Source organism: Xenia sp. Carnegie-2017, unplaced genomic scaffold, assembly GCF_021976095.1.
Source record: "Xenia sp. Carnegie-2017 unplaced genomic scaffold, XeniaSp_v1 HiC_scaffold_42, whole genome shotgun sequence".
Classification (NCBI taxonomy): Eukaryota; Metazoa; Cnidaria; class Anthozoa; order Malacalcyonacea; family Xeniidae; genus Xenia; species Xenia sp. Carnegie-2017.
This window is the reverse complement of record NW_025813507.1, coordinates 497,318-521,830: the sequence shown is the minus strand read 5'-3', so window position 1 is coordinate 521,830 and position 24,513 is coordinate 497,318. Positions and strand designations below refer to the sequence as shown.

The 24,513-nt window shown below is 36.3% G+C and overlaps 4 protein-coding genes and 1 long non-coding RNA gene across 5 annotated transcripts; 2 read left to right on the top strand and 3 right to left on the bottom strand.

Moving 5' to 3' along the window:
* Positions 1-225: 225 nt before the first annotated feature.
* LOC124456128 lies at positions 226-4,651 on the bottom strand. The gene is made up of 4 exons (XM_047006662.1): positions 3,378-4,651; positions 2,170-3,333; positions 1,055-2,013; positions 226-998 (listed from the first exon to the last, which is right to left on the bottom strand). The coding sequence occupies exons 1-4, from the start codon at positions 4,649-4,651 to the stop codon at positions 226-228; spliced, it is 4,170 nt and encodes a 1,389-aa protein (XP_046862618.1).
* Positions 4,652-5,690: 1,039 nt separating this feature from the next.
* Positions 5,691-8,558, bottom strand: LOC124456105. The gene is made up of 8 exons (XM_047006638.1): positions 8,285-8,558; positions 8,047-8,197; positions 7,820-7,921; positions 6,790-7,612; positions 6,534-6,591; positions 6,321-6,458; positions 6,139-6,249; positions 5,691-6,053 (listed from the first exon to the last, which is right to left on the bottom strand). The coding sequence occupies exons 2-8, from the start codon at positions 8,177-8,179 to the stop codon at positions 5,943-5,945; spliced, it is 1,476 nt and encodes a 491-aa protein (XP_046862594.1). The 5' UTR covers positions 8,180-8,197; positions 8,285-8,558; the 3' UTR covers positions 5,691-5,942.
* Positions 8,559-12,537: 3,979 nt separating this feature from the next.
* On the top strand, positions 12,538-13,816 carry LOC124456116. Its single transcript, XM_047006643.1, has 3 exons — positions 12,538-12,865; positions 13,112-13,219; positions 13,367-13,816. Exons 1-3 carry the CDS (start codon positions 12,761-12,763, stop codon positions 13,622-13,624), a joined length of 471 nt encoding a protein of 156 aa, XP_046862599.1. The 5' UTR covers positions 12,538-12,760; the 3' UTR covers positions 13,625-13,816.
* Positions 13,817-14,826: 1,010 nt separating this feature from the next.
* On the top strand, positions 14,827-16,006 carry LOC124456127 (sulfotransferase 1 family member D1-like). The gene is given in 2 exon segments (XM_047006661.1): positions 14,827-15,323; positions 15,370-16,006. Coding segments are annotated over 2 exon segments (858 nt in total). The 5' UTR covers positions 14,827-14,878; the 3' UTR covers positions 15,783-16,006.
* Positions 16,007-17,750: 1,744 nt separating this feature from the next.
* LOC124456118 lies at positions 17,751-20,896 on the bottom strand. Its single transcript, XR_006952116.1, has 5 exons — positions 20,738-20,896; positions 20,234-20,305; positions 19,328-19,365; positions 19,041-19,209; positions 17,751-18,310 (listed from the first exon to the last, which is right to left on the bottom strand). It is a non-coding gene; the product is annotated as an uncharacterized LOC124456118 (long non-coding RNA).
* Between the last annotated feature and the right edge of the window lie 3,617 nt (positions 20,897-24,513).

The window sequence follows — 24,513 nt, the reverse complement described above, 5'->3', positions numbered from 1 at the left end:
AGCGCTAAGGCAATTATCTACTTCTTCGCATTGAAATAAGTCGCGCAACGTCTTTTGCGGCTTTAAATGTTTTGGCGTTGTCAGAAACAATAAGTTTCGGTGTTCCAAACCTTGCAAAAAATCTTCTTAAACAGCGCAGAAATGTCGCTGCACTCAAATCGTGCACTAACTCTAAGTGAACCGCGCGTGTCACACAGCAGGTGAACAGCGCAATGTACACCTTGCTCATACTTGCCTTTGTTTTACGTACAAAGGTCCTGCAAAATCTACGCCTGAATTTTCAAATGGTGCGGCTCTCCTAACCCTAAACTCTGGTAACGCTGCTTGCTTTATTTGTGTACACGGCTTACTGTTCCATCGTTTACAAGCTACACATCCACCGCTCACTCTCTTAACTTCCTGTCTGCCCTTGGGTACCCAATACTTCGACCTCAGTTGCGCCAACGTGCTCCGAACTCCCCCATGCATAACAGATTCATGACACTGCCTAATCACTAGCTCTGTGAAATACTGTCTCCTAGGCAAAACAATCGGCTCTCTAGCTTCTGCCTCCAAATCTGATTCACCCAATCTTCCCGTACAATGCAGTATCCCGTTCATTTCTATCAGTCCGTACTGTCTTTCTAACTGCTTAAACTCGGGTTGCTCTCGTAACTCTAGCTGGGCTGACTTTATCCACTCGCATTCTCCATCATTCATTTCGCTCGCTTTTATTGGTCCGGTAAAAATTTCTAATCCTAGTCTTTTTTGTTTCAAATTATAGACGAATCTCTTCACCCACGCAGTAACTCTTAACAGCCGTGTAAGTGTGCTGTATTTACTTATGCTAATGACATTGCCAATTCCAAACAATGACCTTGCACTTATGATTAGGTTAACAACAAATGACCTTTTCTCTTCAACCTTGCTGTCTACTGTGGGAACTATCTCCTTCACCATAGGATAATGCCTTGGACTACCCGCAACCAAGACGGTCCTGACCACCAAACCTCCGCGTTCTTTAACTCAGTCATCAAGACCCCTCGCGACCCTAAATCTGCAGGGTTTTCCTTACCTGGACAATGACTCCACTCTGTTTTTGAACTAAGCCTTAATATTTCGTCAACTCTATGCTGAACAAATTGCTTCCAATTGCCTGAGTTGACTATCCAATACAAAACAGTCATACTATCAGTCCAATACTTAACGCCCTCAAAATTATACTCTGACTCTAACGCTTTCCTGACTGCAGACATTAAATGAGCCAATATTCTAGCTGCCATTAATTCTAACCGCGGAATACTAAGTTCTTTCATCGGGGCTACTCTTGTTTTGCTGGCAATCAACTTAACACGAACATCGTTACCGTTCAAAACTACTAGATACACAACCGCACAATAAGCTCGCTTTGACGCATCCCCAAATCCATGCAAAAAATATCTCTGCTTTGATTCTGAGCCAGATGTGTCAGTCACGCCGCTCGAGTACCTGCCTATTGAAACACTCTTTACCTCCTTTAGATCTCTCAACCACTTCTCCCACTTCTCTTTCACACTTTTAGGCAATGTATCGTCCCAATCCACGCCACTGTAACAAATATCTTGAAAGAGAATTTTAGCTTTAACAATCGTAGGACTCAAGAGCCCTAATGGATCGAAGATACAAGCTAACAGACTCAACACATTTCTCTTCGTCGGTTCCGTGTTTTCCGCTTTCGCACTCAAATTTTCGAAATCGAATATTATTACGTCCCCGACGCTATCCCATTCCAACCCTAATACTTTACCAAATTGACCCTGTACTTGAGCAAGCGTGGTTTTCGCATACGTTTGCTCATCAACGCAACTACTTTCCACGTCACGCACATCTTCTTCAATTTGCGATCTTAACGCACTATCATTAGTCCGCCATTTGCGTAACTTAAATCCGCCTTCATTCATGCGTTCGTTGGCCTTACGATATAGCTGATACGCTCGCTCTGTACTAGATTCACCGCTGGCAAGATCGTCCACGTAAAAGCTTTTAGCAGTTTTTCTGAAAATTCCCTATCGCACTGTAAATATTTGCTAATATGATGCCTTAACGTCGAATTAAGCAAAATGGTGACGAATTCACCCCAAATACGACTCTACAAAACGGTAAACTACAAGATTCAAATTGTTGCGCAGTACATCATCTACCCACAAAAACCTTAGGCTATCTCGATCCCTTTCGTGCACTTCAATGTTTAGGAAGGCCTTCTCTATGTCCGCTATTAGCGCTATTCTTTGCTCACGGAACCTAAGCAGAATATCAAACAAAAGTGGATTAAGTGAAGGTCCGATATGCAAACAATCATTCAAAGAGACACTTGACTTGAGTACTTTAGCGCTTGCGTCATAAACCACTCTAACCTTTGTCGTCTTGGCATCCTTTCGCACGACAGCTTGATGAGGCATGTAATGTATTTTGGCATGAGAATTAATCACACTATCTTTTCCTACCCTCTCTATGATGCCTAACTCTTCTTGGGCCTTAATGATAGTGTCATATTCCTTCAGTAATTCTGGGTTCTTACCTAGTCGTCTGATTTGTCCCTTCATTCTCTTAAGACTTAAGTCATAGTTAGTAGGTAAAGGATCGTGACCCTCCCTCCAGGGCAACCCCACTGAATAACGCGTACCGTCAAAACTAAGATCGTTTATGACCGATTCATGCACATCACTTACTTTGTCCTTAATTCCTAGGCTTTCTAAATCCCAAAAGTTTTCTACGTTGATACAAGTTTTATTAGCGGAGCAAAAATTTACCTGAGCAGTGGCGGGTTGATTCTTATCCGTGCTTCCAACCGGCCCTGAAACTACCCATCCAAGCACCGTCTCGATAGCCACAGGCTCCCCCTGCTTCCCTCGCATAATACGACCTTTCTGCAACGACCACAAGTAATCCGCACCCACGAGTACGTTTACCTCCAATTCCTCATTTACCTTACAAACATCAGACAACCACAACCCCTTCAAATGTTCAAAGTTATTTCGAACCACCTCCAAATGTTGATTACTAATTACTGATATTTCTGGTACAACATATGCCTCGATAGATACGACTTCACCACCCGACAACGAACTCAAATCCAATCGCACAACCCTTCTCAACTCGTTCTCTAAAGCCCTTTTCCCAAACGTTCCTATTCTCAGATTTTCTTCACGAACGACTTTACATCCCAACGCTTTAGCCGTCCTTTCAGTAACAAATGATCTCTGACTCCCAGAATCCAACAAAACCCTTACTCGTCCCGACTTACTACCAACCAGTTTTGCTTGTGCAGTTTGCAAAGCAACATTGCATCCTGCTTTTTCACAACTATTCTTAGGACTTACAAATAGAGTATTACTACTATTGGCATCTACATTCCCAACCTCCCTTGTCCAACAGTTCCCTGGGGCTTACTTTCCTTTCCCGAATCACACAGAGCCTTGTGGTGATTCTTCTTACATATACTACATTTAATATTGTTGTCACAGTCACGAGCCATGTGGCCCTTTTCCAAACAAATATAACAACGACCGTATTTCTTAATAATATTCTTACGTTCCTCAATTGACTTGATCTTCTCACATTCTTCATGCCGATGACATCCCAGGCAGAATGCGCAACGAACCGGTCCCGATTTTGTCAGGAGGGCGCTTGCTGTTTTCGTATCGTTCCGCCTGGCTCCATTTGATGACTTCTCAGGATCACCATGCCGTTCTCGTTGCTCTCTCTGAACTCGATGCTCTTCTCGCAGCTCAACTTCGCACTTTAACGCTCTTAACATATCGTCCATATCCCACTGATGGAAGTTTTCGCCTCTCGTGATCAACAATCGAATCGATTCCGGTATCAAGTTCAAAACGTAAGGTACCACGATTGATGAATACGTAGCGCTGTCCACTCCCAATGCATCCAAACCTCGATGATGTGCTTCGACACTATCACACAAGTGACGAAGAGACGTAATATCTCTCGGATCTTTCACTCTATCTAAGTTCAAAAGTTTTTGCATGTGCGCTCGTTGGACCGATTCTGGCTTCCCATAGCGTTCCTTCAACGCGTCTATTGCAGCGTTGTAGTTCGCCGAAGTCAAAGAATATCCCGCGATACATGACTTCGCTGGTTCGCCTAAGAGTCCCCGAAGATAATTGAATTTGTCAACGTCGGACAAACTTCCATTTCCGTGAATGGCGCTTTCGAAGGAATCCCAAAACTCCTGCCATTCGCAAACATTTCCATTGAACCGCTTAACGTGCAGCTTTGGCAATTTTGCGCAAACTGTTCTATTGGTCACCGACGCTCCTCCGTCAGACCTTAACGAACTGTTCATTCTATTTTCCGAAGCGCAATTGCCGTCAATCTTTTGGCGAAGCTTCCTCGCCATCGACTTTGCTTCAGAACTTATTCTTCCAGCTTCCTCGACTTCGCTGACAATGTCAAGTTCTGACGCTTCTTCGTCCCCAGCAATCAAGTTAAGGATGTCTTCATCCAGTTTTTGGAGCATAGCGACTGTCTCCAAGATTTTGTCGCGTTGCTCTTCCGCGTCATTCTTTCTTCGTTCATCGAATGCGTCGACTAAGCCTGCTGCCGACGCCACAACTTTCGTCAGGTAACCGCGATGACCTGCTCGTACTCTTTTCTTTCTTGCTAACTCCTCCATACTATCCGGCTCGAAGGACCACTTGTCGCAGAATTCACTGAGTTCGTCCAGAAAATTGATCTGCACTCTGATTCGGTTTGTTTTATGGAGTTTATTAGCAATGAACAATCTACACAATCTCTCCGACTATTACAAATTTGAGTCTATTTATATGTTTACATTTCGTGACTTACGTGCACTACTACAACATGAATTAATTAAGAGAGAAAATACTTAGGAAGTGTTAAGTATATACACCCTAATTTTTAATTATAATTTTGGCACACATAAAACTCTGCATGGGAACTTATAAAATCTGGCATGCAACAAAAAAATATAAATGAAATATCCTAAATTATACAACAGTTATAGCTACAATGTAGTATATGGTGAAAATGCATGTTATATATATATGGGTAATAGCCGTCCGACGTACGTACGCTGGATAATAAATGCGTTGAAAAAAACTTTTTGTTAAATAAATACTTGTTGAACTGTCGTATGTAACTTTTTGGTAGTTATACAATGTAGTATATGGTGAAAATGGATGTTATATATACATGGGTAATAGCCGTCCAACGTACGTACGCTGGATAATAAATGCGTTGAAAAAAACTTTTTGTTAAATAAATACTTGTTGATCTGTCGTATGTAACTTTTTGGAAGTTATACAATGTAGTATATAGCGAAAATGGATGTTTTATATACATGGGTAATAGCCGCCCAACGTACGTACGCTGGATAATAAATGCGTTGAAAAAAACTTTTTGTTGAATAAATACTTGTTGAACTGTCATATGTAACTTTTTGGTAGTTATACAATGCAGTATATGGTGAAAATGGATGTTATATATATATGGGTAATAGCCGTCCGACGTACGTACGCTGGATAATAAATGCGTTGCAAAAAACTTTTTGTTGAATAAATACTTGTTGAACTGTCGTATGTAACATTTTGGTAGTTATACAATGTAGTATATGGTGAAAATGGATGTTATATATACGTGGGTAATAGCCGTCCAACGTACGTACGCTGGATAATAAATGCGTTGAAAAAAACTTTTTGTTAAATAAAAGCATCTTTTATTTTAATTGTAGACAAAATTGAAGTATAATTGTTTCCTGTACAAGAATTCATTAGTTTTTGATAAAGTGATAGAACTTAGCTAAAAAAGAAAATCTTATTCAGTAAACCTAAACTATAAAAACAGCGCTAGTTCATCGTCAATAGTATATCTAGACGACATTGAGTCATAAGAGTATCCACTACAAGATCCACTACAGCTTTCAGGTACTTCGGTAGATAACAAGGTTAGTCACTTTCAGAGTCTGCACCGTCTTGAACTCCACTCGCACAATTATAAATTTTTTCAGCGTTATTTCGGAGACAACGCTCAGTTTTTCGTATACAATATATGCAGGCCTATATAAAATATCATAGTTTCACTGTCACATAGCTTTCACAACAAAAAAACGTCTTGGACTTTGGCGTTAGATGAACAACAAACCTCAGGGAATAAAACGTTATACACGTAGTTGATGTTCATTGAATTTGTTTCATTAAAGGATCGAAAAATATCTGTGACTATTTCTTTGACTACATTCAACAGATCGTTTGCCTATATATACAAAAATGAAGAGTTAAGACACTAGTGGGGCTCCATTTCTAACAGAGAATGTGTTTTTATACTTGAGTTCGAGTTAAAGGACACGTCATGTAGAGATCGGTGAGTTCAGTCTGAGCTTGATTTCGCCCACGGATCATTTGCTTAAATAACCTGTGGCGTTTACTGGGTATCGCACCGTTGACGATTTTTGTTAAATGTGCCTAAAATTCAATGTTAAAATATTATAGGTATGTTTATCTGCAACTGATATTAAATAATTTTAATTCTAAGAGAACCTTTAATCCTCTGAATGAGCGATTTCCCTTTATATTTATGTCAAATGTTTTCGCAGATCTGTCAAGGAAAAGATAAAAGAAATGAAATATATTTATTCGTGTGTGTTCAAGAAACTCACATTTTAGAAATAAAACATTTAAGAGCACGAGGAACGTATTAATAACTATTATCAATACGTATGCAAATAAATCGGTGATGCGCAAAAATGAACAGACTAACAGTTCGTAGTTTAGAAAAAGTGGATGTATAATTTACCCATGAGTAAAGTAAGATACATTGCATCCGCAATCAAATTTTCCTTTCGGCTTCGTCGTAATGCCAACGCAATCCAAATGGTACCATTGTTGACAAACATCACACAACACCCAATCCACCATTCCATTATCTTTGGAAGATGGTTCTTGACAAAGAAAGGCTTTACATTTGTCATAGGATGTCAAATGACTAGCTCTTTTCTTTGCACAAGACACACTTTCTCTGTCACTGGACTTTGCCTCTTTTCTTTTTCTTTTGTTGTTACTTCTTCCCTTCCTGTGCTCTTTATCAACTTTTTTAGGCACGGCGTTTTCTATTGCAAGGTTTCCGTCACCTTCATTAACTGTTCCGTCTCGTCCACAAAATACATTCCCAGAATTACCATCATCATCGCCACCATTATTTACAACATCTTCTCTATCACCGGGAACATCACCATTTTCACAACCATTATTAACATTATCAGTTCTTTGTCCATGGCCAACATCATATTCGTCGGAAACGTTAACAAGTTCGCCATGACTATTATTATCATTCTCACCACTAACTTCAACAACTTCTTGGATGTGGCCGCCATTTTCTTGCTCTTTGTCACATTCCTCAACATTTTCTGCATGAAGAACATTATTTCCTTCCACTATCTCCCTTTCCACAAACGTAAGCTCATTTGATTTTTCAATAAATAAATCCATTGCTGCTTCTCCCATAGTCGATGGATCCCGTAATGATGCGTGTTCTGGAATTCCGCATACTACATATTTGAAATCCCCTTTCAAAAGAGAAGTGTATGGCACTTTTGCTTTGTCCATTCCAGTTGCTTCACCTAGAATGTTTTTTTTGAAACTAGTATAAGCTATTGTTACTGAAATTGCTGCAGGATTGTGTGCAACCTCTTTTACTAATCATTGCTTCAAATATTACAAAATTTCCTGCATAAGTAATTGTACTTATTTCAAGAAATATTGACCAAGAACAACCTTTTCATATTCCATCTAAAAAGTTTTACAATTAGTTATATGTTCATACTTACAGTATTTCTGATTTAAAATATCACGCAAAGATTTCCTCTTCTGTTTCAATCTTGCCATGCGATTATCGCTAACAGTTTCAACGTTGTCGTTTGACTCAATTGCTACAACCAAAAAGTTTGCATTAGATTAAAATATTAAATAAGAAACAAAAATCACAAGTTCTCGGTTGTCCTGAGAAGAAAAATGTATTTCCTCACAGGCATGATGTAAAGTAAGGACCACAAACCTCCAGAGCTGTTTACAAAAGCATAAAATGAAGCGGGGATGCTCTTTCTTTTGCAGTATTGTAAGGCAGACTTTGAGCCATGCACTTCAACACCAGATTCCACGGCAGCCACGAAAAAGTAATCAATGTTCATTCCTTTCAAAGCATCCAACTAAACAATGGCACTGATAGCATTAATAAAAATTGAAACTGATCATAAAAATAATTTTGTGCGTTTATTTTGACCCAATAAACATACCTTCTTCAAAATTTTTTCAACTCTCGTTTCTTGCGCGTTTCTTGGTCTAAAACAGAGAAATCTGTCTTTGCCCTATTTATATAGCCTTCTCGTTGGCTTTCATCCAGGCAGCGCCATCGTTGTCCCAATTCAACATTTCTAGCGTGAAATGTCAATGACTTTAAGGAGTCTAAAAAAAGAATAAAAATGTGCATAATGTTAATAGAGACAACTTTGTGTACGTAGCTATTCTCACCATCGTTAGAAGCTTCTTCTTTACAAAATAATTGGTATCCATTCATTCCACTAAAAAAGTAAATGAATTTTATTTTTTATTTGAAAATTTTGTAAAACTTGCAGTCTTTTGAAATGATTTCCTTTGGCTGACTATTGATGGACAATTCTACCGTTTTGAAAAGCTGAAAAGTGAGTGAAGAGTCAAGAAAATTTTTAATTCGTTATTGCAGCCATGTGGAACTATGTTTTTCTTGAGTATTGAAATACTCAGGGAAAGCCCCGCATAATTTCCCGCGATTTAGGGAAAATCCGTATGCGAACAAACAACAATATTTACAACATTACTACGGTTTGTAGATCTAAATTTGGCACAAATTATAGCAGAGATATGCATGCCCACTATAAGTGAGATTAACGAGCAGATATGGAAAAAGTTATAAAACAGCGATGTAGACAAATAAGGAGCTTTATTTTACCTAGAAATGATTCCTATCCTGCTTAAAATCAACCAGAAGAGTCTATTTGGTGTGCAATATAGCCTAGTTTGTTTGAAACAACGCGAAGAGAAAAGATAAGGTTATGTTTATTAATCACCAGACCCCTGTCTAAGGCCGTGCTCGGTAACCACCAAAGGAGCCTGGCGCGAACGTACAGCGTACGTGTACTTTGACAGCTATCAGCCAGTACTTTTTAGCACTAAAATACGGCTATTAGCCATATGCCTAAGACGAAGCGGGTGACTATCGCCTAATATTCTCGACCATCGCTTGATATTCTCGACTAGCGGTTGGAATTCTCAATACACTTTTGTCACGTTTGGCTTGCCATAAATAACATGTGATTTATTTGTGCATTACCTTTGAGGCTAACACCTGTGAACGTGAATCACACTATGTGCATGTGAACAAAATATAACTAATTGTAGCAAACAGCCTGTTCGCTCTTGCAGCATCCGAAATTAACCTTGACCTTCATGACCTTAGAAAGCGGACTGTTTTGAGTAAATAAACTAAATAGTGACAAACTTTCCCAGTATTTTTGTATATGTTAACAGAGTGTGTCCTACCCTCTCTTCGTTTCTCACTGATTAACATATCTCCTATTTACAATCCAAACTACAAAATAACGCGCGGAATCAATAAAATTATTATTCGCTTATGCAAATAACTCCTATATACTAATTATTACATATTCACAGAATCACAGAGTATTAGATTACAAAATGAAATGATGACAATGTGGTGAATTTTATTCGTTATAACATGTGGTTGAGAGGAATTTTATGAAGCTCAGTGGTATGGAACTGTACGGGTTTCACAGTTCTTCATTCCATTTCCCGATTCCCATTCTTTGTTTTTCAGATCGCCCTCACTGTTTAGTCATATAACCCGTGATAAGCCTTTTGCCACATTCCACACGCCATTGCTTCGTTTGCATGTCACATGATTACAATTACATCGCATTCAGTACTCAGAAAGTGACTGTATCAGTAAAAAATTGGGTTTGCCACAAAACTGAACTGGTTAAAGCCTTAGCAATTGAAATTAAATCAATCATAAGTAACACAATATACTTTACATGTTTGTAAATGTAGATCGTCCAGGTTGGTATAGTCCTGAGGACTGTTTTTGTTGTTGTTGACTGACGTTTCGACAACCTTAGCGGTAGTCATCTTCAGATGACGATACTCCCGGGTTAAAACCATTCACTTTACAATATACTTTGTATACATCATTTGATAAATCAGCAAGCTTGCTTGATTTTGTTGGAACCGACATCAAGTACCAACAATGTTGACTATGTTGTCGAACTGGATTTGGCCGTGTCGTTGAGTAGTTGCTATTTTCCTAATAGAGATTTTGTAAGATTATTTATTTGTTAACTTGAGACAAAGAACCTTATTTTCAAACAAACTTTAACCTATGCCTTATGTCGGAATGTTTTAGAGTGGTTCTATTGCAACTAGGCTTGCCGTTTCAATAGAATAAATTGTGGTTTTTCTACAATAAAAATTTATTCAACGTAATATTTAAACGTCTATAGGTTTTAGTCGCATGTTGTGCTCGTCTAACATCAACGTTTATAAGAAATACGATGATGGAAGTCGTTAGTAGTAGTCCAATATAAAAAGTTAATTAAGATTTTGATGTGTGAAGTTGAGCTCATAAGACCAATATAAAGTCAAACTTTTTCATCTTCCAGAAAAAATGGTCACTGCTCAGTCGTACGAGTCGTGAATTAATGATAATCCTTTTGCTTTTATCCACACGTTGATTTTTTATGCATGTCACATGACTTTATTCAAATCACATTCAATAATTATCAATCTTTGTTACACAAGGACCGTGGAATATTAGTAATTCGGGGGCTCGTATACATACATGCACATAATCCGTAGAAAACCATGGATTACGAATTGAAAACGAATTGTACACAATGTACTAATTTCTTCATGCAAACAAGCTGAACAGGCAACCTTTGCGGTTTTCAAAAACTTTTGCCGTTAAAATTAAAAATTTTTGAATTTCGACAGGCTAAAAATTGCGTAAAACACCATCAAATTTATTTGCGATTGCTTTGTTGACTATATAAGTATCACAAGATTCAGAATATGTAAACTTTTATTTTGTGTTAAGGGAACTTTTATACGGCATATCCTTCATTAGCCCGCCCCCCAACTATTGACCTTCTTAGGTCCCTAGTAGGGGCGTAACTGTTGGGGTGTGTGGGGGGTGTGACACCCCCCCAATTGCTGAAAACAGTGTTTTTGCAGGGCATATTGCCGTCAAGTGGCAGGGCAGTGTTCAGGAAGTAGAAAAATTGCCATACGGCCCATACCATCGAAAACAACTAAATGATTACTAAGTGGAAATAACAAACCTTCATTTTTGACAATTTTGGCTTAATTCTACAGGCTGAAACAGCGTGGTTACTAAGCTAGTAGCGTAGTTGCGTCAGCTAGTCGCTTTGAAAGTTCAACATGTTGAACTTTTGACATTGGTCGCTTCAGTCGCTTTACACTGATTGGCCAATAGATACATTTTAACTTCCTAAATGCATATCATATTCCCTGTCATATGCATCATACGAAATTTATAGATTATACCTTGGAAAACGAAGGCAATATATAGTGAATTCACACTGGAATCTTTCAGTTTTTATATGACTTATCAAATAGGGACAATTGGAGCTACAAACTGGAACCCTAATGCACAACCTAAATGCACAGAATAAGATTATCCACGATATACGCGTAATGGGCTATGATCATATTGGCGTGTTTTAACTGTCTTGTTCTCTTTTCTCCACATAGTAGTTTGTACTGAGTAAATATTCATATATTAGTAGCTATAATAAAGGCCCAAATGTGATGTCTGTGTCTGTAACAAACAGAAATCTTCGCCATGTTCAATAGACGCCACGGTAAATGTCGCGATGGTCGCTGCATGTGTGTTTCTGTGATATACAGTTATCTGTAATATCTCTATTTGTTGGTGTAAGTCAATATATACTAAAGAAGACAGATGGCTACATCACAAAATCTAACAGATACAATGATTGCAAATGTAAAAACATGCTAATGCTAATTTTTGCACTGTCGAGAGCCGTGAAGCAAGCTTCAATCCAATAATTTCATCAAATTCTATGCGGTTTTGTATATTTGGGCGAGAAAGACTATGTTGAGGCATGCTTATAAACCACAAAAACATGTTAAGGAAATAGTATGTGCGTAGTTTAGTTTATCAATGTATCCGTTCCCACACGGCTAAGAGCCAAGGAACAGTTATTGACGTTAGTTAAATTTCCTTATGTACCGTATATAGCTTAGAGGAACTACTCCGACCAATAATAATATTTGTTGTTTGTAATAAAGAGTATAAATACTGCTCTGTAAAATAATAAAAATCACTTCGATCATTAAGTTCACTCGTGGTCGTTACTGAAGGTATAGAGTATACTAAGAAAGAGATATGGCGAGTAACTCGAACACAACAGAATACTTTTCAATGGAAGGTTAGTTATATTTACCGAAGTTTGTAAACCCACAATTACCGAAGGAGAGTTGTGAGTTCATTGTATGCTGTCATAATTTTGATGTTTATTCAGATACATTTCTAATTTAATTGAAATTTCTCTTAAGAGGGAGGCGCAACTAGAATTAAAGATGATAACGTTCAGGAGCCCAGCGCAAAAAAAACAAAACCTCAACGTACACGAATTTATAGACGAAAGGTTAAATGTAAAGATTGTGGTGCAGAAATGAATGCTGATAATTTTTTGAAGCACAGTTCAAATAAACACAATGGTATGGCAAAATCCCAAGATGTTGTAGAAGCATCACAAACAACGCTTCATTTTTCTAAGGTTAGTAAAATGTCACTTACTTATATATGTACATAGTAAATAAAATGAAAGTTTTTAGCATGCCTTATAGATATCTTAGAAAATTGCTGGTTAGTTCTGTATAAGTGCCGTTCAATTTATGTGAAATAATTGATAATTCGTGTTGCACAAAACTTTGTTATTCTGCTCTGTTGCAGCAGCAACTATCTCTGTTATTGTGAAGGACACTCATACCATAAAGTTTCAATGTATTCTTATTTATTTTAGATCCTTCCAACTGCCCCTGTTACATGTGATAGCAGTGATGAAATGCATGAAGGAGAAGTCAAAAGTGTAAAACAAAAATTCTGCAATGATACTGATATATCACAAAAGGTTACATTAAAAAACTCTCATGATTTGTAAAACTGTAATAGCACATTTGCACACATATACCCTAACCCTAACCGTACATCCTGTGTTTTCAGGCAATGTATCGTTTTCTAACGTTAAATACTGTTTGTTAAAAATGCTACCTTGCAGAAAAACCTTGAAGTGGCATTAGAAGTACACAATGTATGCGAGGAAATATTTGAAATAGATAACAAGATAAATGAAAGATCATTCAGCAAAATGAAAATTGTCAAGAACTATTTGCGCTCAACAATGAAAGGTGAAAGGCTGGAAGAACTCATTGTCCTCTCAACCGAGAAGGATTTAACAGATACAATTCATCTGGATGTAGTACTAAAATCTTGGGCAGCCAGAAAAAACCGTAAACTCAGAATAAAATTTAAGTAAAAAGCAGCTTCTCAAGAGTACGTTGAGATGATTCTCACTTAAGACTCTTGATATGAGAACAAATATACATTGTTTTACTGTTATGTCCGAAACGGTTAAGGTTTATATTTGAAAAACATATTTTGTTATAATGTATGTGTTAGAAACCTAATCTTCAATAATGTTTACTAATAAACAACGTATGCAATAATAGAAATGATTATAATTTGCTAGCCATAATGATTTAAGGGGTTTTTGTGGGCAACGCCCTTTTGCAGGGCAAATTTTTTCCACACCCCCCCCACTACTTCAAGTCTAGTTACGCCCCTGGTCCCTACTTTATGAGTGTGAAATTGGGTTTGTCTTAAACCTAAACTATAATTACAGCCTCAGCTATTAAAATTAAATTGACTATTACCAATTCTGCGATGTAAATAGAAGCTATGTTAATTTTCGCTCTATTGAGCATCGGCACTTTAACGTACTCCTCCGACATGTTAACATTGCATAACGTCACTTGCTAACACTCTCATATGACATGTCTTTCAAATATCATGTGACATGATCTTGTGAACCCTGATATACCTTACGTATATTACCTAGCGGCTTCGAAAAACATGTTTACTTTTGTTAACATATATTATAGGTACAAGCGTTTATTTATTTTGTTTTTAAGACGTACTTAGTCACTATAGGTTTGTTTATTTATCAAAGTTATTTCATCGTACAGCGCTTTTCAATCAAAAATGTAAACTTTAACATCCCTGGCTCACTCGTGGCCAACTACTCCAGAAACAGTAACTCCACTCTGTGCACTCTGTTAGTGACTAAACTATTTCACAATCCATAGTCCAGTCCACGTTTTTACAAGCCCGTGTGTGACAAAATGTCCAAAAAATAGTCAAGTGCAAATAATCACGCGCGCGTGATTGCATTTAACTTTTATAATATGTATATAGTTTCTCAAAACGTAATTTCATTGCAAGGCGTGCTTTTCGCATAAATATAGAGTGCTGCACGTTGCTACTTCCATCGTTGTTTTCAACATCTACAACTAAAAAAGTAGTACTCACAACATGTCATGGAATGTTTACAAAATACCAGCGTGAATGCCGCGTGAAATTGTGAATGTCGCGGTTTTTAGTTGTTTTGAGACTCCCTGTGGTTTGCAGTTTTTAATAAATTGCAGAAAACTTAGTCAGCCAGTTTATAGTAAGCATAGAAAAGGTGAACGCATAAGCTTGATAGCTCACCTTAATATTGATCATCTTAAATATGTCAATTCGTAATGTACTGAAACCAGAGGTAGAAGAAGCATTAACCAACTTGTTTGCCAAAGAATATTTAGAGAAAGCGGCTAGCTTCGTTCCAAGACCTAGTGATGTCTTCATTAATTGTCCACCAAAATGAGGCACGACATGGGTGTCACAAATTGTTCATCAGTTGAGAAGCGGAGGAGACACGAGTTTTAATGATATAGACGAAGTTGTGGTATACCTTGATCTTATCTATGGTGTCGATCCAAATTTTGATCTAAATTATGAACAAAAGTTTCAACCTAGATGTTTTAAAAGCCATTTTTCTTATGATAACATTCCTAAAGGCGCAAAGTATGTCCTCGTTTATCGGGAGCCATGTGCAGTTGTCGAGAGTCATTATCGTTTTAATGAAAAGTTTCTTTTTGAGCCTGGGGAAATCACGATGGAAGATCATATTGAACGTTTTTATTCTGGAAGAGAATATTACCATTACCTTCAACATTTAAGCAGGTGGTGGCCAATGGTGGCCAAAGCGTAACGATCCGAGCGTTTTGATGCTGACTTATGAAGATTTGTGCGAAGATTTGGAAAGTTCCGTTACCTCGATTGCTGCTTTCTTGGAAATCAAAGATGAAGAAAACATAAAAACTGCGTTGAAGATGAGCTCTTTTGACTTCATGAAGGCAAATGCGGAAAAATTTGAAGATTTTATGTTGCGTGACCTATTTCATCGAGTTGGTTTTCGAAGCTCAGCACGCCTAAAACGTGTTGCATTGGGACCATCGAACAAAGAACGAAATAAAATGAGTGAAAATGCCATAAAAGCCATACAAGAAATGTGGAATAAATTTGTTTTACCAGCAACTGGTTTTGAAAACTACGAACAGTTTCGATATGTTTTAAGAAACAAAAAATATTAATTCATGTGAAGTTATATCATTTAATCAATTTAAATTGCATTGTATTACATATTAAAGCTAGCATATAACCAACATAACACAAAAAGACAACATAAAACTGTATATGGTACGTTTTGTTTTATAGATGTAGGTCAAAGTTTGCTCAAAACGTAGCATAACATTACAACGTAACATTTTAATTATATAATAATCAAATTAGATTATATTTAGTTACACAGGATCAATTACAATGTCAAATGAAAATGTCCTATCTTCTTATTTTTGCGAATAATTTAATGCGAAATTCGACAATGTCGTCTAGGCAGGATTTTTACGGTTTTATAGAAACGGTTTGATAAAATTTTGAGCATACGTTGTTCTTAGGGACTGTCTACATGAGCCCTAAGGAAAGGGCTAGCCCTCCTTGTAGGACTAACTTTTACCTCTGTTTTACATGCAAAGTTTAGCAAATTCTTACACATATCTTAACGACTTTGAAGAATTTAACATTCGACACCTGTTATTTTGTTCTTGTCGGAAGTGTGTTATTGTCGGAAGTATGTCGTAAGCCTCTAGCAACCAATGGTCTCGCCATATTTCACAATGACAGCGATAAAGCATCGCAGAAATATCCACGGAATCATCCTTATTTGGCGATTTTGGTCGAAAATTGTACAATTTTGGTTACCTTTCAAGTCTGGGTATTTTTTTGGCTAACGCTCTGCCTTGAAGGAGAAAAAGAACCAGAACTGTCAACCAGCTGTTGCTTGTGCTCGTTTTAAACGATTTACTCTTCTTAGCGAAACGATGATTAATGAAACAAGGCCATATCCTTTACCCAAAGATGTAAAAATTGTCGTTCTTTTACTTCGCATGTTTTGGTAGATTTTCAATCAAAGTACAATCTAAAGGCAGAAATATGTTAGTGACGACTTTTCCAAAAAATTTAGATACCTCCATTTCGCATGCTTCACCTGAGGAGAGCAACAACCGCCATAAATTTCCCTTCATTGTTGAAATGTTGAGTCAATGTTTGGTGTTTAATAATCAATATTTAACTTTTGGCACGAAAATTCCAAACAATGCACGAATGTTTACAAGGATTGTTGCAATATTGAATGAATACACAGTTGAAAATCTTCACTCAGTTTTAAAATGAAGAATCAAGAACACTGATTCTACAGATCATATAGCATTTCAAGTTAAAAACATGGATACTCGTAAGCACATATTGCAACCCTTTCAGTCATTGTTGGAACCATTTTGGAAGTTTGCCTTTATCTGGAAAATTGCTTTCATCAGGTGAAGCATGCCAAATGAAGGTATCTACATGTATTTGGAAAAAGTCGTGACTAACCTATTGCTGCCTTTAGATTTTACTTGGGAAGAAAATCCACCAAAACATACAAGGTAAAAGAGCGACTATTTTTACATCCGTGGGTAAGGAATATGGCCTTGTTTCATTAATCAGCAGCTTGTACGTTAAGGTTACAAATTCTAAATATCTTGTCTTCTACCACTTGAAATATCTTTTCAACCTAATATCTTATTTTGCACAAGTGCACACTTAGAATAGTACATGAATTTTGATTGTCAGCTTTAGAATAGGAAGTTATTGCGTGTTGTCAAACTTCTGATGGTACGATTCATTAAACCCAACTTGCTTGATCAGAAAACTTATACTAATTGGCAATAAACCCAGTAGAAATGTAATAAAGCTGGTTTCTTGTGTTGCTCAGCAAGAAACATTATGTTTAAATCATCAAATTCAGTCAAAGAATATAGGATTAACCTGTTTAAAACAAACGTGGGGTGTTTAAAAGACTTTTGCATGTTGTTGAGTCGTTCATTTCATGTAAAATATCAATATCTCCTTCCAGCCTTGGGCATATGCAAGTGCAAGATTTGTCAAACACCTGTGACCTGTCAGCTACAATCAAGTATTTGTAATATTTGTAAAAAGCAGCATATCTTTTAAAGCTGACCGTCTTAACCAAGGCAGAGTTATATTCAACCTTATATAAAGATGAGGAGAATCAGCAAAATAAAGATGATAAACACTTGAACAAACAGATTGAATGACCTAAGTCAAACCAGAAAATCACTTAACTAGCTAAATAGTTTAAACTAACAAAACTCTCCTATTTCCATCGTAACAGACCGCATGCCATAAACTTTACATCAATAATTCAAAATAATAATTATACATACTACTAAAAAGTACGATAATTTTCTTACATGAATCTATGTTAGCTTTTAAAAAACACGACAAATATCCAGAAAAATTTGCGTGAACTTTTCAACTTGTTTGTATATTTTTCTGTTTGAATGCTGGTTATCTCATAATAATAGACTACATCAAGCTTGGTCAGTGCGTACGGATATTATACACGAGTTGATAAGAATTAAAACAAGAAAAAAAAATATCTCTGTGAGACCTACGTAACGAGAGAAAAGAAAAGATCTCTGTGTGACCTACGTAACGAGAGAAAAGAGAATATCTTTGTGTGAACAACGTAACGAGAGAAAAGAGAATATCTCTGTCTGACCTACATAACGAGAGAAAAGAGAATATCTTTGAGTGACCTACGTAACGAGAGAAAAGAGAATATCTTTGAGTGACCTACGTAACGAGAGAAAAGAGAAGATCTCTGTGTGACCTACGTAAAAGAGAAAAGAGAATATCTTCGTGTGACCTACGTAACGAGAGAAATAAGAATACATCTGATTGATTTACGTAACGAGAGAAAAGAGAATATCTTTGTGTGAACAACGTAACAAGAGAAAAGAGAATATCTTCGTGTGACCTACTAACAAAAGAAAAAAGATCATCTCCGTTTGACCTACGTAACGAGAGAAATAAGAATACATCTGATTGATTTACGTAACGAGAGAAAAGAGAATATCTTTGTGTGATCTTCGTAACGAGAGAAAAGATAATAAATCTGTCTGACGTACGTAATGAGAAAAAAGTGAATATCTCTGTGTGACCTAAGTAACAAGAGAAAAGAGAATAATTCTGTGTGACCTACATAACAAGAGAAAAGAGAATATCGTTGTGTGCCCTACGTAACGACAAAAAAGAGAGTGTTTCTATGTGACATACGTCACGAGAGTAAAGAAAAGATCTCTGTGTGACCTACGTAACGAAATACAAGAGAATATCTTTGACTGACCTACTTAACGAGAGAAAAGAGAATATCTTTGTGCGAGATAAAAGACAAAAGAAAAGACAATATCTCCACGTACGACAAAGGTTCAAGAAAATATAAAGCTTACCCTTTGTTTATTCTCTTCTACGTCGTTTGGAAAGGCTCTGCTTGCTTCATCTTAAATTGTTGAGTCGTTTATTACTTCGTTTTAATGTCAATCGTGTCATAAACATAAGATTGCCAGGTGAAAGATGATGGTAACTAATTGCGACATTTCATCTTATAACAGGCAAGGTCTAAATAAACATATCGACGATAATTTTTTGCGTTATGCATGTCGTCATGCTTGCAAATAATCTTAAAAACTGGAGAACTTTTTGCGTACTAAAGTGAATGGTTTGAACCCAAATTTACCTCAATAATTAACTTCTGTACTTGTCCCGAAGTTGCCCCTAAATTAAAACATAGAAAATTGAATTAATTTGGAGATTTAAGTCAAAGGAATTACAAAAAAGAAGGTGGTAGCGGACAATTTGAATAGAAAATCCTACTGTTGAAAGAAGGTAGTAGCTAAATAGTGCAAAGGTCGAATGTCTAACAAATTTTAAACTGGTGAGTCTTGTTTTCCAAAAATTTACATAGACAGCATTCAAACAATAAAAAAATACTTTTGCCAGCAGGTGAAGGCAACATTGCAAATCAATAATGGAAACTATTTAGGACAAATTGCAAAATTGGCTAACTGGAAATATTTCACTTAATTGTTATTCTCGGGAAAGTAACCTTTCATATCTTATAAGTGTCCAAGAAAATTATGTCCTCCGAGTCACGTGAAAAATCAATCTCCATAGAGATAGTATGTAGATTAGAAATGTTTTTGATGATGTCATCACTAATCCACGTTCCATAGGTGACTCAAATGAGCTCATGAGTTGAAGTTGTGAATGCATGTCGCGTAAATACATAAATTAAATTTACTTTTCTATTTTTGTTCATCGGTCATTTTCAATGTTATGCAAAACTTTAAATAGCTGGAAATTAGCTCTTAAAATATATTGCATATATAAATCTGTATCAATTTATATGCAGATGTACCCTTGTTTCTGAGAAGCTTTTGTGATCTAAGGCGCTATAACACACAGTTTGAACAAACTTTAAAACCATAATGATCAAATCGTTTGATATCTTAGGCCTTCTAAAGCAGTCCTAATGGTGTGGTGATCAATGTTTTCTGCAATCTTCTCTAGCATCTTAATCTCTACAATGCCATGAAGAAATTAATATGTAATTACAACCATTGATGGCATAAATGTGCTGTACCTTTTGTCAGATTTTTATTAATTCCCTATTTTCGGTCTCTCCTCCACTGTTCTTTTGGTTTTCTTAACCTGACTGTGCAAGAGTAATTTCAAGGTTAGGTACTTTAAATTTTCAGCGGCAAACAAAGTTGAAAAAGTCATTATTTAAAGGCAGCAATGCCTGCATTAGTACTACCAAGTAAACTTCAAAACTCTTAAAAATCAACAATATATAAATTAATATGAAAATACAAATAGTCTTATAGGCAACGAGTCCACAGTGCAAATGGTGCAAATACCATAAATTATCCATGTCTTTCATCCAGAATGCACCAAGCACCATCAGCACGAGTTTATAAATATGTAAAAAGATAACTTTGCTGCATATCTTTCCTACCAAAGTTTAGTTCATGCAAAAAACATACAGTAAATGGTTCACGACCATTCTTAAATTTTGAAGAATGAAAACAAAAATCATGACAATCAATGTATGTATTTTATTTTAACCGAATCAAAACAAACTAACCTTTATGTTCAACTAATGGCAACAAACATTCCAGATTTGATAGTACTTTTAAATAACCGTGTTTACCTCCGCTATCCGTGAGGACAGGGTTGCGAGATGGAATAAACTGAATTATGCTAAAATTTCAACAAAAATAAGCCGTTTTCTGCCAAATTCTCTGACACCGGAAGTTAGAGCAAAAAAATTGACTTTTAAGGCATGGTAACGAGCAGGAAAATAAAAATGCAAGCTACTAGATTAGATCAATCAGAATGCAAGACCATTTAATGGTTTAATGTTTAAAGTTCAATCGAAATTTGAAATGGAACATGAAAAAATTTGTAAATATTCGTTTGAAAAATTGATTGCTTAGCTTTGGCACTAATTTTATGTAGCCTTTGCAAATTATTTGAGAGCTTTTTCTACACTAGGGTCTTTTGGCCCACTCCGCTTTTAGATTCCTTTTTTCTCGCATATCTTCACTTCTGTTGGTGGCATATTATATACGTGTTTATCATATGCAGCATTGAACACAGAAAAATTTGAAATTCAAATCAGTCAATTCATTTGAAATTCGAGTCAGTTTTTATCTAGAAAAGTTTGAGACAAAAAATGAAGTAATATGTATTTTCCATCCATTGGATAGCAAGTTTTTTTAAGCTTTTATAAAGCCTTTTAAAAAGCAAAAAGTATAAGATTTGAACTGAACAATCACTGAAATAAAATATTGTGTCGAAGATTACAAAATTTCTTTGTGTTAAGAAAAATATAAGCACCTTTTTTACAAGTTTGAAGATTATTGCTATCCAATGGATAACGCTATCCAGGCTTCGTAGATACATTATATATGTATCTACAAATAAAATACATAATAAACCAGAAATATATTAATATGCAGCATGATAGTAAATCATTGCAAATTAGGTAGCATAGGTGGTCGGAATGTGATATCACGGCCATCATGATGGTTTTTAAGAACAAAAGAGTATTTTATCAACACTATTGTGAGCACCAGCCGTCTTGGGTAAGCCGCATTATTTGATAATTATGTGGAGGTTGGTTGCATTTCAAGAATAATCGTGCCAGTTTCAGGATACTCAATAATTGCAAATATCTATGTGATGAAAGAATGTACGAACATATTTCGCTTTGTAAGAAGTTTTTAACGGTTGGGAGATCTTTTCAAAATAGGATATCTATAATGTTTTTGAATTAATGCGTTACGACGAGATAAAGGAAAATAAACAAACTTGATGCTAACAATAACTCTGCGACCATCTTTATTTGCATATACATTGTGCATCAAAAATACTCGAATCCAACCTTGTTTGACTACCTACAGCATACTTGCATGAGTAAAGCCACGGATCAGACACCTTGACAGAAGTTCCACTCGTGTCGGAACCTTTGATGTTCTTGTCCCCCACTTCTCTGCAGCAAATTCTAAGGAGACACGCCTTCCAGCAAGATACTTCCGCTAGATCGCAATAGAAAATATACAAGTTTTTACAAATATATCGTTTTGTGCTACAAAAGCTTGGAACCTTATCGCCTTCGCAAGATGATCACATTTTGTAAAAATTTCGTCAAACTTTTGCTTTAAACGTGAATTATTAAAAAAATAGCATTCTCGTGTGGTACTATTCCATATTGATTTTGTGTAAGTATCTTGCTGGGAAGTCACACATGCGCAGTGAAAAACTATGCCACGATTTTAGCCGAATGGACTTTCGGTTAGATGTCTATTCTGCGGTGAAGCATGTAATTTTTACATGGTGATGAAGAATAACCTACTAGACGATTCTATCCAAATTAACCATGTAGTCGTCTGCTGCTTGAAATAAATTTTTTCCGCTGATGGGAATTTGAAGTGAGACGTTAAGATAAAAGATAACGCAAATTTAGCATTTAAGTTAAATAATAAAATTCACATAATTTTGTTAGGATTTAGACTTGCTCTAGTCTGGTCAAACCTTCGCACGTTGAACCAGTTTACCAGATGATCCTGAGGGCGAAAGTTTTTCGTTCCGGAAATCTTTGTCTGAACTGATTGCGTGTTTTTCATAAGCTACGGATTCAAAAAACGATTTCGCAAGAAATGTGCCTGAATTCTGCCATGTTTAATTGCAACGGCAAATGAAACTACCTCGTTTGTAAAGCATACAATAAGAAGTTAAGTTTGTTTCTATTTAGTTTGCAGTAATGATTGGCATTTAAAAGCCTTGTAGGACTAAAGTTGAAAGAAGAAAAATGCAATTCCTATTGGCGGAAAATTGTTACTTTTATTAAATTTATTTTTTCAAAGAAATACACCTTCATTTTGCAACTGAAAGATTCGTACAACATGTCATATAAATGGACCAAAATGTCACATAAATGGACAACATGTCATATAAATGGACCAAAGGTGCAAAAACCAAATGTCTTTTTTAAATATATTCAGCGTTATTGAGCCCCAAATTTGAATTCTCATTTTTTTTATACACCCTATATTTTACGCGTGCTGTTAAAAATTTGGAAAATATTGGAATTTACTAAACAATTTCAAAAAACTATAAAATGCGCAAAGTTTTAACCAATGAACTTCTCTAGATGAATAAACAAAGATGAAATTAAGAGTTTCGAGTGTTTTTTTTTGACAATATGCAAAAAAACTGTATTGTTTCAAGTTTATATATGAAATATACCTGGTGTTTCACGTTGCATCATTTTGCAAAAAAGTTCTGTAGCTTCGCCATTTGATTTGACTCTCAATAGCTAGAATGGCACGACCTCATCTGACCAAGAACTCCTTTGCAATGAGAAATTTAGTTTTGACCTGATCATTAGTCAATTACATTCAAGGAATAAAAGAATCAAAGTAATGAAATATAAAGTGAAAGGTAACCAATAAAGCAGTTTATTTCACATGAGCCTTTGATTCGTCGACAAGGAAAGAGAGAACGATCTCCGTGATTTTGATATCAACTTTAAGGTGTGACAAATCAAATTTGAGGTATTTAAGTCGGTGGGTAGATGCTTTAAAACAAGCTTACTAATATATACTTGCGCTCTCCAATAGCCAAATAGTCTCAAAAATCAATTTATTAGCCAAATATTTATGTTCGACATTAAAAATCGTATATCAGTAGGATCTGTTGAGAGAGAGAGAGATATGAGCTAACTAAGAGGCTAGAAGGATTGAATACGATATATTCCTACATAAATATAATGTGCTGTATACTGGAAAGGGTACAGGTATGGACCTGAAGTAACCGGAGCTCTTACCCATGTCAATTAGTTTCCAGTCTATGAAAGTTAGTCAGGCGCGCGCGTGTCAACCATGGTGTCAACTACACACAAGCCGAAACCCAAATCAATTACTTCAAGCTACCTTACATTGGCCACTACTCACACATCACAAAACGAAAACTACATAACTTAGTCAGACGCTACTGTAAAAACTTTGACATAAAACTAGTATTCTCGTCTTTTAAAATCAAAAACTTCTTCCTCTTCAAAGACCCTATCCCTTTCCTCTTGAAATCCAATGTGGTTTACCAGTATCTTGTGCAGGATGTAATTCTCGCTACATTGGCGAAACCAGCCGCCACCTCTCCACACGGATTAAAGAGCATACCACGTCCGATAAAAACTGTCACAACGCCTCCTCTCATCACCTCACTTCAAATCTAAATACTCACAATCCTGCTTTCGTATATTAGACAGTGCCCACACTCCTTCTTCTTTAAAACTAAAGAAGCACTGCACATCAAAAAACTTAAGCCTAATCTTAACAAACAAATTCAGCATGTCAA

Coding starts and splice junctions, on each gene's coding strand:
- LOC124456128 (XM_047006662.1), bottom strand. CDS start 4,651: ATGGAGGAGTTAGCAAGAAAGAAAAGAGTACGAGCAGGTCATCGCGGT. Junction 3,334..3,377: donor GGAACTGTTGGACAAGGGAG/GTTGGGAATGTA, acceptor TCTATTTGTAAG/TCCTAAGAATAGTTGTGAAA. Junction 2,014..2,169: donor AGGGATCGAGATAGCCTAAG/GTTTTTGTGGGT, acceptor GGGAATTTTCAG/AAAAACTGCTAAAAGCTTTT.
- LOC124456105 (XM_047006638.1), bottom strand. CDS start 8,179: ATGAACATTGATTACTTTTTCGTGGCTGCCGTGGAATCTGGTGTTGAA. Junction 7,922..8,046: donor TTTTGTAAACAGCTCTGGAG/GTTTGTGGTCCT, acceptor TTTTGGTTGTAG/CAATTGAGTCAAACGACAAC. Junction 6,054..6,138: donor ATAACGTTTTATTCCCTGAG/GTTTGTTGTTCA, acceptor TATTTTATATAG/GCCTGCATATATTGTATACG.
- LOC124456116 (XM_047006643.1), top strand. CDS start 12,761: ATGAATGCTGATAATTTTTTGAAGCACAGTTCAAATAAACACAATGGT. Junction 12,866..13,111: donor CAACGCTTCATTTTTCTAAG/GTTAGTAAAATG, acceptor TATTTATTTTAG/ATCCTTCCAACTGCCCCTGT. Junction 13,220..13,366: donor ATACTGATATATCACAAAAG/GTTACATTAAAA, acceptor GCTACCTTGCAG/AAAAACCTTGAAGTGGCATT.